At 38.8% G+C, this 17,373-nt stretch overlaps 2 protein-coding genes across 2 annotated transcripts in view; both read right to left on the bottom strand.

Annotated features, from left to right (window-relative positions):
* Window positions 1–17,373, bottom strand: part of DYRK4 (dual specificity tyrosine phosphorylation regulated kinase 4) — an 89,541-nt gene that overhangs the window by 53,581 nt on the left and 18,587 nt on the right. The window contains exons 7-8 of the mRNA XM_058282612.2: window positions 10,577–10,726; window positions 8,541–8,690 (exon numbers count right to left, since the gene is read on the bottom strand). The gene's annotated coding sequence lies outside the window, so the exon portion shown is untranslated. The remainder of the gene's footprint in view (window positions 1–8,540; window positions 8,691–10,576; window positions 10,727–17,373) is intronic.
* RAD51AP1 (RAD51 associated protein 1) overlaps window positions 3,442–17,373 on the bottom strand; it is a 32,554-nt gene continuing 18,622 nt past the window's right edge. The window contains exons 6-8 of the mRNA XM_071210050.1: window positions 10,577–10,726; window positions 8,541–8,690; window positions 3,442–3,542 (exon numbers count right to left, since the gene is read on the bottom strand). Coding sequence (XP_071066151.1) covers window positions 3,442–3,542; window positions 8,541–8,690; window positions 10,577–10,726 — 401 coding nt within the window. The remainder of the gene's footprint in view (window positions 3,543–8,540; window positions 8,691–10,576; window positions 10,727–17,373) is intronic.

Below are 17,373 nucleotides of genomic sequence, written 5' to 3'. Positions count from 1 at the left end.
TACAGCAAAAGTTCTGGATAGAATTCATTTATTCATCTAGTGAACACTTCTTGAGCACCTATTCTGTGCCAGGTGTTAGGAAAGCAAGATAAATAAGGCAAGTTACAGAATTACAGCTTAGCCTGGAGGTGTTCAGGCTGGTTGAAGCTAGAAACACAGAGAAGCCAGCTGAGATTAATTAGTCTTCAAGGACAAGTAGGAGTTAGCTGGCTATGTGAGCAGGACAATTAAGAGTCCCTGGCTAGCGCCACGGGAAAGCACGGTGCCCCTTCGTGTCAGCACTGTTTGGTTCAGCTGGGGTCTAAGGTGCACATGGCAGCACCAGGTACAGTTGAAGAAGTGGGCAGGGGCCAGCCAGGGGGCAAAGTAGCTTGTAAACTAAACCGATTAAGGTGTGTATTTGTGGATTTTAAAGAGGTGTTCATACTCAGATTTTATTTTAGAACGCTCACACTGGTAATGATATGGAAGGTAGGTTAAGAATCAAGGCAAGGATGCCTGTTAGAGTAAGTGATGATATTTCAGAGTAAGTGGTGGCAACTGGAAGGAAAAAGCAGTTTTGGGCACTTTAGGAAATGGAAGAGCTTGGTGACTAGATGTGAAGTGAAAGAGTGAAGAGGCTACCTCCTAGGGTTTTGCCCTAGGCCCCTGGGTTGATGGTGATCCTAATACAAAATATAGGAGTGAAAAGGCTGGGGGAGGGGAGATGTTGAATTTGGTGACTTGCTACTTCCTATGGTCTTATGTCAAGAGTAGGACCTGGGCAAAAGACCCCAAGTGGGCAGTAAGAGTCACACAGGTGATCACCGGAGTTTGGAGTCACCCAAGTTTGAAAAATAAATACATAAAGGGCAGGGACAAGAAGGGAACCCTAAGGAACATGATATTGTGATGGGAGGTTTAGAAAGCTGCAAAATAATGAAAACGTAGGTAGAGAAATGAGCAGAAAATTACAAAAGAATGTCATATAAGCCAAGGAAATAGTGTTCTAAGTGGGGAATGATGACCAGGCTCTATAAAATGAGGTGAGAAAAATGTACACTGGATTTGGCAACATGAAAGTCATTAGTGATTGCAGTGAGACCAATTTTAACATACTTTGAGGTAATTTTCAAACAGAAATTATGAATATGAATAACATTGTATGATAATCAGTACCTAGTATGGAGTAAATGTTTATTAAATAAATGTTTATTAGAAAACTACACCATATAGAGTACCTCAATACTACATAACTGGCCATTATGTTTTAAAAACCTTTTGGGAGGGAAAGATGAGAGAGTAGGACAGTAGAAAAATACACATTAGATAAGAAAAAAATGTACAATAGGAATAAGGCAAATGCTCATTTTAATCACATTTCTAAATTACGTATTTTCATATTAACACAGATGTTTCCACATACCAGGAAGAACCTAGCTAAGTATTATACATTTTTAAATGGTTAACATGATTTAAAAAAAAAAATTAAAAGTGACCAGGAGCCAGCTGAAATTCTCACCATGAATATAAAATACACATTACTTTTTAAACTCACCATGAATTCATATCTCAGCTTCCTGGAAAGCTCTATTACCTAATATCATAACAGGGATGGCTAGTCTCTAAAACACTGGCTTAACATTAAGTGATTATTACTTTAAGAAACAGCTTTCCCTAGTTTACATTTATACTAGAAAGGCTAATATTTCTTGCAGAAATGAAATTTAGCCAATCAGGGATAGATGGATGCAATGGTATGAAGGAAAAGAGCATCCTGAAACATTTCACTTTTATTAAAGGTTTTGACAAGGAAGGCTTCATAATATGCCATGAAATCTATTTGCTATACAATAAGCATCTATTTCTTGGTAGGAGATATACCATAGCATAGCAACTGTTTTAATATGTAAAATTATGCTGAATTCTTATATAAAAATATTTGGCTAAAATAGGAAACATCTTTGCAGTAAAAGTGAAAGTATAGTTTAAGTAGCTTATAAGGTTTCAGAACCATCTCCTGAAGAAAATGGCAATGTTTCTCAGCCATAAACAAGACAAAGAAAGGAACATGTTACTAGAAAAGAACAGCATGTGATATGGACTTCCTCTATGTCAAACTGACAACCATGACAATGACTTATTATATGTAAGAAAATACAGAATATGCTCTTCAGAAGGAATTGACACTAGAAAATAATTCTTATAAACTTCTTGCTAAAGACCTGAATAGCTAGCTTTTCAGAAAACATAATCACAAAATGGGTAGAGATCATTTCTGGGATATGTCAAAGGATTCCTTTACATTACAATACTCTTCTCAAACACAAGCACAACTCCAATAAAAGCGCATGTGTGAAACTGTGATTCTTTTAATCAAAGATTTCTTTGTTACCACACTCAGCTATTAGTGGCATTTGGATGCAAAGGTTTAACTCGTGCTAATCTGGACAAGCCAAGACGGAGATTCTGACTTGGAGACTTAATGGACACTCCTGCCAGTGGGCTGCTGCTGTTGCTGCTACTTCCAGATACCGCTGAAAGAAAACACATCACAGGATGCCGATGACGTTAACAAAATCTTAACAAAGATTAATTTACAAAACTGTAGAAGCAAAGGAAATAGCTGAGCGTTATTCTACTATACAAGGCCTAACAAGCCATAAATGACGAAAAGAATGGAAACTCTTAAAGAGCAGAAAGAATATAGTATTGTCTATTTTTAAGCATGCCCAGAAGCCAACGTAATGACACCAAAACTTCAATGGTGAAGCTGATTAGGAAGGTTGGGAGAAATAACACTGGTTGTAAAGGCATAAAGATGTATGCAATTACAGGCATACTGAGGACATACAGCAGGTTTAGTGCTAGACCAGCACAATAAACTGAATATTGCAATAAAGTGAGCCACAAAATTTTTTTGGTTTCCCAATGCATATAAAAGTTATGTTTATACTATAATGTAGTCTATTAAATGTGCAATAGCATCATGTCTAAAAAACCAATGTACAGACATCTTAACTGAAAATATTTTATTGCTAAAAACCGCTAACCATCATCTTAGCCTCCAGCAAGTTGTAATCTTTTTGCTAGTGGAGGTTCTTGCCTCAGTATTGATGGCAGCTGACCAATCAGGGTGGTGGTTGCTGAAGGTTGGGGTGGCTGCAGCAATTACTTAAAACAACAAAGTTGGCCATATCAGTTGAGTCTTCCTTTCTTGAAAGAGTTCTCTGTAGCACGCAATGTTGTTTGATAGCATTTTACCACTATAAAGCTTTGTTCAAAATTGGAGTCAAGCCTCTCAGATCCTGCTGCTGCTTTATCAACTAAGTTTATGTAATATTCTAAATCCTTTGTTCTCATTTCAACATGTTCATAGCAGCTTCGCCAGGAATGGATTCCATCAAAAGAAACCACTTTCTTTGCTCATCCATAAGAAGCAACTCCTCATCCATTCAAGTTTTATGAGAATTCAGTCACCTCTTCAGGGTCCACTTCTAATTCTAGTTCTCTTGCTATTTCCAACACATCTGTAGTGATTTTCTCCACCGAAGCCTTGTACCCTTCAAAGTCATCAGTGAGGGTTGGAATCAACTCCTGTTAATGCTGATATTTTGACCTCCTCCCATCAATCATGAATGTTCTCAATGGCATCTAGAATGCCATTAAAATCCTTTCCAGAAACTTTTCAATCAGCTTTGTCCAGTTCCACCAGAGGAATCACTACTTGGAGTTGCTATAGCCTTATAAAATGTATTTCTTACAAAATAAGTCTTGAAAATCAAAACAACTCTTTGATCCACGGGCTAGAGAATGGATGTTTTATTAGCAGGATGAAAACAACATTGTACATCTCCTTCAGAGCTCTTGGGTGGCCAGGTGCATTGTTAATGAGCAGTAATATTTTGAAAAATAGTTAATATTTTGAAAGGCATCTTTTTTCTGAGCAGTTCTCCACTGTTGGCTTAAAGTTGTCAGTAACTGTGTTGTAAACAGATGTACTGTCATCTAAGCTTTGTTGTTCCATTCATAGGGCAAAGGCAGAGGAGATGAAATTTCTAAGGTCCTTAGGATTTTTGGAAGGGTAAATGAGCACTGGCTCAACTTAAAGTCATCAGCCGCATTAGCTCCTCACAAGAGTCAGTCTGTCCTTTGAAGTTTTGAAGCCAGGCATTGGCTCTGCTATTAAAGTCCTAGATGGCATCTTATTTCCAACATGAGGCTGTTTTGTCTACATTGAAAGTCTGTTTAAGGTAGCTCCCTTCATCAATTATCTTAGCTGGATCTTCTGGATAACTTGCTGTAGCTTCTACATCAGCACTTGCTGCTTCACCTTGCATTTGTATGTTGTGGAGATGACTTCTTTCCTTTAACCTCAAGAACTAACCTCTACTAGCTTCAAACTTTCCTTCTGCATCTTTCTCACCTCTCTGTCTTCATAAAATTAGAGAGTTAGCGCCTTGCTCAGGATTAGGCTCTGGCTTAAGGGAATGTTGTGGCTACCCAGACCAATAAAACTTTCTCCCTATCAGCAATAAGGCTGTTTGCCTTTCTTGTTATTTGTGTTCACTGGAGTAGCAATTCTAATTTCCTTCAAAAACTCCTAATATACATTTACAACTCAGTTGTTTGGCACAAGAGGCCTAGCTTTCTGCCTATCTCAGCTTTTGACACGCCTTCCTCACTAAGTTTAATCATTTCTGGTTTTTGATTTAAAGTGAGAAACTTGCAACTCTTCCTTTCACTTGAACACTTAGAAGCCATTGTAGGGTTATTGATTGGCCTAATTTCAATATTGTTGTGTCTCAGGGAATAGGGAGACCCGAGTTGGGGGTGGGGGGTAGGCGGGGGAATGGCTTTTGGTGGAGTTGTCAGAACTCAGACATTTATCAATTAAGTTCACCATCTTATATGGGCATAGTTAGTGGTGTCCCAGAACAATTACAATAGTAACACCAAAGACCACTGATTATAGATCACAATAACAGATATTTTAAAAATGGAAACGTTTGAAATATTGTGAGAATCACCAAAATGTGACACAAAGGCATGAAGTGAGTACATGCTGTTGAAAAGTGACCTGATAGACTTGTTCAACACAGGGTTGCCACAAATCATCAATTTGTAAAAATCTCAGTCATCTGCAAAGTACAGTAAGGTAAAGCTCAATAAAACAAGGTATGCCTGTATAATTTCTAAGGTAGGGTAAATCTGGTGCATTTTTTAAAAATCCTGGAATCTTTACAAGTACTCCTTGAAAGAATATTTTTCCAATTATTAAGTAACTTTAAACACTGCAAACATTTTAGTTTCATTTATACTTCCACCCTAACATAGCAAATATTTCCATTTAGTTTTAGATTTCAAATTACCCACATAAATGTTTGGAGTTGATCACAATTATAGTCATAGGTAAAATTCTTTTTTCTTGTAAAGATTTATAAACATCCCCATATTTCTAATCTTCTATCATTCTTAATTACATATATGTACCATATTTTGATCAAACTTCAACAAGCATTTTAGTTTTATCTAGTTTTTCACTATTTAAAATAATATAGCTATAACAATTTGAGCACTTATTACCTTTTCTTCATGTCAATCCTTTTTTAAGAATAAATTCCCAAGAGTACCTCAGTAAAAGGACAAGTTTTATTTTTTTTTAAAGATTTAGTTATTTATTTCTCTCCCCTTCCCCCCCCCCCACCCCGGTTGTCTGTCCTCTGTGTCTATTTGCTGTATCTTCTTTGTCCGCTTCTGTTGTCGTCAGCGGCACGGGAATCTGTGTTTCTTTTTGCTGTGTCATCTTGTTGTGTCTGTTCTCCGTGTGTGTGGCACCATTCCTGGGCAGGCTGTACTTTCTTTCGTGCTGGGCGGCTCTCCTTACGGGGCACACTCCTTGCGCGTGGGGCTCCCCTATGCAGGAGACACCCCTGCGAGGCACGGCACTCCTTGCGCCCATCAGCACTGCGCACGGGCCAGCTCCACACGGGTCAAGGAGGCCCGGGGTTTGAACTGCAGACCTCCCATGTTGTAGACAGACGCCCTAAGCACTGGGCCAAGTCCGCTTCCCCACAATAAGTAATTATACCGGCTCTTTCACAATCCAGACAATATTAGATTTTATTTCTTTATTACTGTCTAGTTCTAGAGGTATAAAATAGTATTTTATTATTTTAATTTAAATCTCCATAATTCCAAGTGAGTCATGTTCATTTCTAGTTGTATTTCTTAGGGGAATTAGTGTATTTATGTCCCTGGCTCATTTCCATTTTGGGGTCTTGGTAGGTAGTCTTGCCATGTTTTTATAAAACAGGTAAAACTCCTGGCAACTCAAGAGTTCAAGAAAACTCTCAGATATACTGTCGGGTTCCCATGGTGCTTAGTAAGATGTTGCTGAGCAGCAGCTGCTTGCTTCAAACAGGCATGAACTCTCAAGTCCAACATGGCCCCACTCACCTGCCTCTTAATGCAGGCCCAGTTTGCTCAAGTGCATCATTTGCCCAACCCCTCGACACAGAGGTGCTAACCCTTACTATGAGTTCTTCGTGTGATATTAACTCTTTATCCATCAATCTACTATTTTCCTTGTACTTTTTTGAGTATGTTATCATTTACTTTGAATTTATTTTGTTGGGGAATCACTAATTATTCTCAGAAGAAATACACTAAGGATTGAGTCTTTGAATGGTATGGTATCATTATTTCAGTAACTAATCTTCCCTCCTTTCCTTTTCCACAAAACTTTAAAGTCCTCATTAAGAGTCTTAGAATATTTCAACCAGAAAAACTTTAATATTTCAGATGATGAAATAAAGTTCAGGGAAACTGAGTAATCATATAGTCTCACACTCAGACCTACAAATGTCTTTTTTTTTTTAAAGATTAATTTTATTTATTTACCCCCCACCCTCTCATTGTTTGTGCTCGCCGTCTGTCTCTGTGTCCATTCATTGTGCACTGTGTCTGCTAGGTGCACTGTGCACTGTGCACTGTGTCTTTAGGAGGCACTGGGAACAGAACCTGGGAGCTCCTATGTGGAAGAGAGGTACTCAATCGCTTGAGCCACCTCCATTCCCTGCTTTGTTGTGTCTCTCTTTGAGCTTCCTCTTTGTGTCTACTTGATGCATTATCTTTTTGTGTCAGCTTGCCAGGCCAGCCTGTCACACCAGCCCATTGGGTCAGCTTGCTGTCTTCTCTAGGAGGCATCAGGAACCAAACCCGGAATCTCCCATGGTAGGTGGGCACCCAAATGCTTGAGCCACAACTGCTTCCCACAAATGTCTTTTAATATCTAGTTTTCATTAGGGGAGTGACTGCTGTGAAGCAATCAAAAAGGGTAGCCAGATTTGGGAAGACAAAGGAGTGGGAACAAATGAAGAAAGGCATATCAGGCAGATGAAGCTGAATAAAGAGTCTCTGACAGAAGAAAAAATACCATGTGTTTAGAGGTGCGGTGGTTTGGAGCTGAATGTACCCCAGAAAAACATGTTCTTAAACTTAATCCATTCCTGTGGCTGTGAACCCATTCTAAGTAGGACCTTTTGGTGAGGTTACTTCAGTTAGGGTGTGGCCCACCTTAATAATCAGGATGGGTCTTAATCCTATTACTGGAGTCCTGAATGAAATTCAGAGAGAAAGAGAGAAAGTCACAGGAAGCAAGAAGCTGAAGGTCAACAGCACCCAAAAGAGAAGGAAGATACCACCATGTGCACTGTCAAGTGACAGAGAAGCCCAGGACCAAGGATTACTGGCAGCCAGCTTCAGAACATTCCATTCTTTGGGAAGAAAGCATTGCCTTGATGATACCTTGAACTTTTTCTTGGCCTCAAAACTGTGAGCCATTAAATTCTTGTTGTTTAAATCATCCCTTTGCATGGAAGCCAAGGAAATTAAAACAAGGGTACCAAAACATGCATCAGTTTTACTGAAGTAGAGGGCTCATGTGAGTGGATGACAGAGACAGGAGGACTTAGGAAGGCCATAGTGGTTCAGCAATGAAATAAAAAAGCCCAGGATTAGGGTTTTAGTAATGCCAAGAATTCAAGATTTCTTGAAGGATCAGTGAGACTTGGCTCTGGAGTGAAAGGAAACAAAGAGAAGTCAGATTTGTAAGAGCCAGAGGATGAGTTTGCTAGGGCATTGGCTAAAAGCTGGGATTCCCAGGTACAGGTCCTGAGGCTTCAGACTGTGGAGGCATGCAGAGCTTGACCAGATTGTGGCCAGAAATACATAGCAGGTGTCTTAGATGCTTATACCCAATGACACAGTAATTCCACTATGAGGAATTTATCCTAAGTAATCAGACATGCTCACGGCTTTCTAAAATATGGATATTTGTGCTTATTACAACCATATTTAGAACACTGAAAAATTCTTAACTCAGATGTCCAGTAGTAAGGGAATGTTTAAAAAAATGATGAGTAGACACAGCATCGAAAGATTTTGGTTTTGAAGAATATGGAATATGAGAAAATGCTCATATGTAACATTTATAACTAGGAAAAAAAATCTCCCATTAGTAATTTTCCAACCCCCTGCCCTTGATAAATATACTATACCTGGTGGGACCCACTTAGGTCTCTTGCTTTCAGCTGAAGGACTGCATATTTGTAATGGTTTCCTGATGGCCACTGAAGGAGGAGAAGACGCTTTTGGTGAGGGCTGAGATTCTGATTTCACAGCAGCTGGCACAGAGTCTTCTGAAGTCACTTATTTGAAAAATATACATTAAAAAGTTTATCATATAGGAAGATAAAGTTTAAGTCTAGTATGCATGTGTAAAACTATAGTTAAATAATCTTGGACACTATCACAAACTTGAAAAACTCATTATTCAGCAAACACCTATGGATAGGCTAACAACAGCCATTTTTTATGAGTGTATTCACGGCAGGCAGTGTGGTAAGCATATCACATGCACTGTCTTGAACCCTTACAACATCTCTGATATAAGCATTACTATCCCCCTCATCAGATGAGGAAGCAAACAGGTTACTAACCTGCCTGTAGGTTAATAGGTAGTAAGTGTCTGAGTCAGGATTAGAAACCAGGTCTCACTCCAAAGTCCACATTCATGACTGCACAACAGTGCCTCACTGCTATTGGTCAGTGAGATAATATGTTGAGCCCTACAGTAATAGAGCATACCACATGGATCTTGCTTCCAAGGCATCTGAGATCCAGTCACTAGACTAGTGGGAAGGACAGAAGAGTGAAGAGATGGCATAATGCATTTGATGAGGGATGTGACAGACTCTAGAGGTGTGCCCCGGAAGAAGGGAACCTGCAATCTGGGTGTATATCTATATGTATTTAGCGTTAGCAAGGTGTAAGGAGGGGATGATCTGAGCTGAATCAAGACTGAAGAGTGAAGATGAGTTAGAGGGACGTTTTCCAGTCACAGGGAGTAGAGCATGCAAAGCCAGAGAGCACAGGAAGTCCCAGGACTGGCTACCAGTTCAGCTGGCTGGAGCAGGGCTGCTAAGGAATGAAGGCCCCCAGATGCTGGAAAAGGCAGGGAAATGGATTCTCCTCTAAGGCTCCACCAAAGGAATGCAGCCCTGCCAACCCCTTGATTTTAGCCCAGTGAGACCCACAGCAGCCTTCTGACCTCCAGAACTGTAAAGTAACACATCTGTGTTGTTTTAAGCCATTGAGTTTGTGGTATTTGTTACAGCAGCAATAGGAAATAAACAGCTTTATCTTTAGGGGCCTCTCATTTAAAATTCTAATTCCTGGAAACCAGATGAATTTGTCAATTAAAAAACCCAAAACTCTCTAATTAAAACCTCATTAATTCAGAATACAGTAAAGGGAGGACTATGACTCAGTCAGCATTTAATTCTAATTTAATTCTGAGTAAGTGCCCAAAAGCAGTTGCTTTTAGGTGAAAGTAACTCCTACAATAAATAAATGGAAAATCTGAACAACAGAACTTTTAGTTTCAAACAGAATATGTATTTAAAAAATAAGACATAAAAATGGATATCAATAAGTAAAACAAATCCAGTTAATGGAAGTTATATTTTACAATAATCCATTTATATATCATGAACTCAATCTTTTTAACTTTTATATAAGAAACAGATATTCTATGTTTAAGTCATCACAAATTCTAAAAGGTTTATTGTAAGAATGGTTTCTAAACTGATTTTAATTGGGGGGAAAAGAAGACCCTCAGCATGTTCTCAGATCACAGACTAAGTCAAGCATGAAAACAAATAACTAGATACAGGCAAACCCTCCTATTTAATTGTCCAGAGAGAATGTGGTCCAGCAGACAGAGTGTAGGCTTTGAATGGACAAACTTGTGTTCAAATTGTAGCTCCTTTAACCTGTCTGAGCCTCAGTTTTCTCATTAGTAACATGCTGGCTGCAGACCCTCAAGGGAAGTAATACTTAGAACCAGCATAGGCAGTGGGGCTCAATACTCTGGCTGCTTTTGCTCTTTCCCACCCACCCTGTTTTCTTCTATGCATTTTAACTAGAAGTGAACATTGGCAAAATGTCAAGAACAAAGGCAAAGATAAAATCACAGCAAACCAGCCAAACACATTTTCTTTATAAAATTATAAATATTTTGTACCAAGCTTACCCAAAGCATTACATTTGGATTTAGGTTTCTTCTCTTTCTTTTCTACTGGGGATTTTACCTTCACTTCTTTCTTTTTAATTTCTTTAACTTTATTTTTTCTTATAGTGAATGCTTCGTCATTATCTTCACTCTCACCAAAATCAGAATCACCTAAAATAGAAGATTGCATACTTCATTTTGTTCTGAAAAGTGAGGCTTCTGCTGCCTCCACTTTATTTACAGCTTTTGCAAAAGGTTCTTGTGCACCTTTGTGCTACACCATTTCAGTGGCAGAACACTGCAGTGACTGAGAGCGTGGGTGCCTGGTTTGAATCCTGGCGCCTCGCTCCACTTACATGTTATGTGACCCTGGGACAGGTCCTTAACTTCACTCAATTCCTCATCTATAAAATGGGTAATATAACCTTAATGCTTACATCATGAGGTTGTTGTGCAGATTAAATGAGTTAATATGTATAAAGCACTTAGAATGACATCTGGCACACAGCAAGCAAAATAAAATTGTTTGCTTTAACTATTACCATCATTATCATTTTCTATCAGTAATCTTTACTTCAGGTTTTGTCAGTTTAACTCAGTACCTTTTGAAAAGAATGGAGGGTATGACAATAGCTGGTCTCTCAAAATGATGACCTCAGTGGTAATAACAGTATACCTTCCTGGCATCACATAAACTCCAATGCTCTAAAATAGACACCATTGGGAATTGAGATTAATCGTACCATAACTATCTTAACTGATATTCTTATATCTGATTTCATTTGAGACAGACCTCTAATTTCCCATAAACTCTTTTCTGTACTGCATGGGATAACATATTCCAGTGATGTAATATGGAAAGTACCTGCAGCTGCTCTGGAAAAAAGCATGGAGAATATTTGATAGTTAAGCAAAAATCCTGTTTTTTGGGGATGTATCAGAAAATCACGCCTCATAAATAATAAACTCTGAAAGTATAAAGAAGGGTTACTACTATGTTCATATAAAACTTTTTTATATTTTTAAAATTATAATAGTAGTACATGCAGGAAGCAGATGTGGCTCAACTGATAGAGTGTCCCCGCCTACCATATAGGAGGTCCAGAGTTCGAAACCAGGGCCTCCTGGCCCATGTGGTGAGCTGGCCCAAGTGCAGTGCTACCACACGCAAGGATTGTCATGCCACGCAGGGGTGTCCCCTGCATAGGGGAGCCCCACGTGCAAGGAGTATGCTCTGCAAGGAGAGCCGCCCCACACAAAAAAAGCACATCCTGCCCAGGAGTGGTGCTGCACACACAGAGAGCTGATGCAGCAAGATGGCGCAACAAAAAGAGACACAGATTCCTGGTGCCACCAAGAATGCAAGCGGACACAGAACATACAGCAAATGGACACAAGAGACCAGACAATGGCAGGGGGTGGGGAAGGGGAGAGAAATAAATTAAAAAATAGACCTTTTAAAAAAAAAAAGACTGGACTTTAAAAAAAAAATAGTAATACATGTAGGGAAGCAGAGGAGGGTCAAGTGATTGGGCTTCTAGCTACCATTTGGGAGGACCCAGGTTCGATCCCTGGGGCCTCCTGGTAAAAAAAAAAAAAAAGGTGCACCCGTGTGGTGAGCCAAGTGTCTGTACTATACTACCTGTACGGCAAGCCACGCAGCAAGATGAAGACGCAACAAAAAGAGAGATGAAGGGGAAAGTCAAGGTGAGACGCAACAGAAACCAGGAACTGAGGTGGCGCAAGTGACAGGGAACCTCTCTCCACATCGGAGGTCCCCAGGATCGAATCCCAGTGAATCCTAAAGGAGAAAATGAAGAGAAGACAAAAAGAGAAATAGACACAAAATATCACACAGCAAATGGACACAGACAGCAAAGACAGCAGGGTGGAGGGGAGGGGAAAGAAAAAAAAAGTAGTACATGTTTATTATAGAAAATGTAGACCATACAAGAAAAAGTATTAAGGTAAAAAAAATCCATTCCCTAATCCCACCACTCAGATATAACCATTGTTATTCCACCATAGGTAATATCTGCCTATCTATATGAAGTAATATATTTTATATGAAAAATAAAATACACATGAAAAGTTTCAAACATACATGACAGTAGATATAAACCACCACCACCCAGATTCAACAATAATAATTATTTTGCTACATTTGTTTCATCTAATCCTGTTTCCCTCTTCTCTTTCTTTTCCTTTGCAGAGTATTTTAAAATAAATCCAAGGCATCATGTCACTATACTCCTACATACTTTAGAATGCATTTCTAAAAAACATGGACATTCTTTTACAAAACAATGCCATCATTATATCTAACAACAGTATCAATAATTCCTTGGTATCATTTTCTATCCAGTCTGTATTAGAATCTTTTTTTTTTTAGGTACCAGGGGTTGGGGATTGAAGCCAGGACCTCGTATGTGGGAAGCTAGTGCTCAAACACTGAACCACATAGGTTCCCCTGAGTTGTTTTTTGTTTTGTTTTGCTTACTTGTTTTTCCAGGAGGCACTGGGAAGTGAACCTGGGACCTCCCATGTGGGAGGTGTGCACTCAGCTGGCTGAGTCACATCCACTCCCCGGTATTTGTTAATAGAGAGCAATATTCCCTCCCCTTTTCTACCACGCTTTTGACTTGTTGAAGTAACCAAGTCAGTTGTCCTGCAGAATGTCCTACATTCTGGACGTCTGTTTTCTTCCTCATGGTGTCATTTAACTTGTTCTTCTATTTTCTACAAGCTATTTTGCTCTCAAGGCTTAATTGAATTTAGGCTCAATTTTGTATGTGTGTGTGGGGGCCATTAATATACTTCATAGGTGATGCTCTATAGTTTTAGAGCATCACACAGAAAGCAGGTAATGTGCAGTTGCCCACTCCTCTTTGGTTCAGTTCGTGCCAGCCTGAATTCTCCACTGTAAATATCCTCACAGACCTTCCATTGATGACCTTTGCTTAAGTCACCTGTGTGTATCAGGAAAAAATTTAGTGAGTATTGCTCAAACTTAAAAGTGAAACATCATGCAGGAAGCTTTGTTAATCAGCAAACCAATGCCTACTGGTCAGCACTCTTCATATTTCAGGAGTGATAAGAACTAGAATAGTGGGCACATTGGGGATGTTTTATAACAAATAAGAACATAGAGGGTGCATTCCGGGGAGTACTGTGGTCCTCCCTGGGAAGGCTGGCCACTTTCTTGAGGATTGACACACAAACCCTGGAATGCACTGCCTGGGGAGTGTTGTATTCCTTCCTGAGGAGGCTGGTCATTTCCTCGGGAATTGATGCAGTACTCACAAGTTGGCATCTATAGTATCATGTTTATTGATATTGAGCTCAATAAAAAGGAGAGTCCCTGATCAGGTCAGTTGAAGTTCCACCCTGGGAGAGGGCGCTGTACACAGGTATTGCTTTCAATCAAGACTCCGGTATTGGCTGCAGATTTGGGGCTTCCCAGTCGTGAGCTAGATGTTGGTGAGTTTGTATGTAACTGTTCTATTTTTGTCATTTTGTGACTCTGATCAATATTGATTTAATCTTTTGACTGATAATGTTTGTTTTTCACTCTAATTGTCAGTATAGACTTATTAAACAAGATATGCATATATATATATATATATATATATATACACATGTATTTATATTATATCCAACTGGGACTCTGGCCAGAGGTGGGCCAAGTATGTCGGTATGTCCCCTGGTTTGGTGAGCTTATATCTATATTTTATATATATCGTAAAGGATTATGATATAACAGTTGGACCCGTTTGTAGACAATCCTTTGCTTATTTTATAATCTCCCAATTATTAACAGAAGTTTAATAAAATAAATGTCGGCATATAGCTTTATGCTTGAGCTATTACATCAATCTATATACATACATATATAGCAAAGCATCAGCAAAGCATTTTATCTAGCAGAACACTGTGTCATTATGATTTGTAAATTGTGACTTTCTTATTCTGTCATTCATTCACATGAATAAAATTTTGGAAACAGGCAAGAGAATCAATCCATGTATTTATGTGATTGTTACTGAGCTATATAGGATTTATCATATAAGCCCAGTAGATCACACCAAGACTGTTACAAACATTACCATGCAAACTCAAATAATTATTTCTGGAGTACCGAGAGGATCTAGGTTCGGGGCAAAAGTTTTTCTAAAATTTCAGAATATATAATCTAGGAGGACAAAACGTCTATGTCTCCAAGAGACAGTTCTGGTATCATGTGTGTGTAGTGACTCAGAAATCCTAAGGACTCTCTTCTTGACTGGAGAGAATAAATGGTAAGAGCTGGCTATGGCTCTATTTAACATGTCTGTCATCAGTTAACTGAAAAAGCAATTTAAATAAAACTAAGGGTAGGGAGATGGAGTTCCCAGAGTCCCAAGTCATTGGCATCCCATACTGGAAAACCATGAAGGTCCAAACCCTTGGATTATAGATTTTGGGAATCTATAGATGGCTGTAAGAAAAGTTTTATGTTCTCTCCAATTTTTTCTTTTCTTTTCCTACTAAAGGTCACAAATATCCATGCTCCTCTCATTTGGCGGTAGCCTCTGCAAAGGAAAATACCAAAATGTCACATTAAAAAAAGCACACTACTCCAAAATAACTCCAAAGTGTCTGAAATGATGGCAATGGCATATTCACTTCAATAAGCAATCCCCTCTGAGGGGACTGGGGTGTTGTTTGTCATTTTTGGTTTAGGATGAATTAAAATAAACTGATTGCACTGTTCCTTGAAATATACTAAGCAGAAGAAGGAATATGTTTCTCTTTTATTTAAGGTAAAGCAGGCTTGGCTAGAGTAGCTTAATGAGGAGGTTTACACAGCCGGAAGACAGTATAAAGCTTTTGCATTTTTGGGGTGGGGGGACAGAAGAGAAGTCAGGGAGTTACCTACAGTTTTACCCACAAGAGGCCAAAAAAATTATCAACTCCTCAGCTATGAGCTAGCTCCTGGGAAAAGCTGAAGCACTGCTTCTCAGGGCTGGGCCACATTGCATTTTATAGAGAGAATGGCCATATTTGTGGTTTGGTGGAAACTATAATAATTTAACTGTGAAAAGACCTGGAGAAACATTCATTGTAGTCCATAAGTAGTATAAGATAAAGACTATCTAATACTGCCCAGAACCTATGAATTTTTATCTACTACATAAACCACTGGTATTGTTCTTTCTCAATGTCCTAACCAATCTAACATCGAAGGACTCAGACATCCCATTTATATTGCCAACTCTTTATCACAACAGATCCCAGTTGTGATCATTGTCCTAGTTACAATTATAACAACCCTCATTGTCAGAGCTCACCATAAAATCACCATTTTACAACCACATTTTGCCCCAACAGCTTAACTGGAGGTATTTGTCTAAAAGAAGCCAGAATTTTCAACTAGAAATGTTTCTTTTCAGTCCTTAGTTCAACGGGGTTTTCATTTCCACCAAGTTCACCACTGACTGTCAAATCCGTCGGTCAATTCCCAGTTTTTATCTACTAGACCTAACGATTCATTTCCAGCATAATTTCAGAAGCACACATATTTTAATAAATGTTTTCCTTTCTATTTTCATGTTTTCTATATCTTAAATTACTCTTCAACTGTATGGAGCTTGAAATTATGAAACTATGGCTCATATTTCATCTCAAAATATTTGCTTATGTAGAACTAAGAAAAAGAACCTGGAACCAAGGTGTTTACTTTTAAGAGCAGAGGGACGATTTTAAAGTCACTATCCAAATCATGACTTCTATGAAAACTACTTTTATGAAATGGTTCAGAGATCACTTAAAATTGGAATGCAAATAACATGTTACTCTTCTTTAATATCTATTTTACCTCTAGAAAACATAGCCTATGAATTATATAAATGCAACAAATAAAGCAAGTAATCTCATTCCCAAATATGTAGCAAATTTACTAATCTTTTATTAAAAATAAATCAATTTAGTTAGCATGCTAAGTAGACTTGCAATTTGTAGTTTTAGGATTTCTTATTGATTTTTCTGACAGGTATGTATCAGATAATGATACTGACATACTGGAGATGCTACAATCATTATCCCCAGAAAATAAAACTTCAACTGTCTAAGAGTTGTTTTGATTGAATTTTGTGTGTTTGTTATTAAGCAACTTTAAGTGGGGAAGCGTTTAGTCTTTGCTCTACTATGCCTTTGGAAGGTGTATTCTTTTATTGGCTCCTCCTTTTTGGTGCTCCACGTAAATCAGTGTTTCTCAAAGTAATTGCCACATATCAACCACCTGCCTTGGGATGACCTAGGTCAGGCAGAGGGGCAGGTAACGGTTTAAAAGGCAGACTGCTGGGTTCCACACTGATGTGGGCTATGAGTGGGAGGCTCTTCATCTCTTCATAGATAACCTAAGCTGTCTGTAACTTGTGAGTGTGGGACAGTAAGAGGCTGCAGCCCTGCCCCTGGTGACCATGACAACGACTCCAGTCCCAGGAAACAGTTTAACAGTGCAAGGTCTATAAACTTTAAGTATTCAGGGGAAATGCAAACCAAAGTGTTAAAAGCTTATCTAGAATGTATAAGGTCCATGCTAAAAGCTTACCTAGAATGTGGATGATATATGCTAATTCAAGCCTATTGAGCACTGAAACCAAGAACAATTTAACCCTTCCTCTCTGTATAAAAGGAACTCAAAATTTTTGTTCAGGGCTCGGGTTTGAAACAGAAGGCTCCCGAGTCCAGCCAGCTGTCAATAAATCATTTTTCCTTCTCAAAATCATTCCTGAGTCCTGGCCTTTCTATATGTAAATAACTGAACCTCTCTCAAC

Source organism: Dasypus novemcinctus, chromosome 20, assembly GCF_030445035.2.
Source record: "Dasypus novemcinctus isolate mDasNov1 chromosome 20, mDasNov1.1.hap2, whole genome shotgun sequence".
Classification (NCBI taxonomy): Eukaryota; Metazoa; Chordata; class Mammalia; order Cingulata; family Dasypodidae; genus Dasypus; species Dasypus novemcinctus.
The sequence above is the reverse complement of the archived record's forward strand: the minus strand, read 5'-3'. Positions and strand labels throughout refer to the sequence as shown.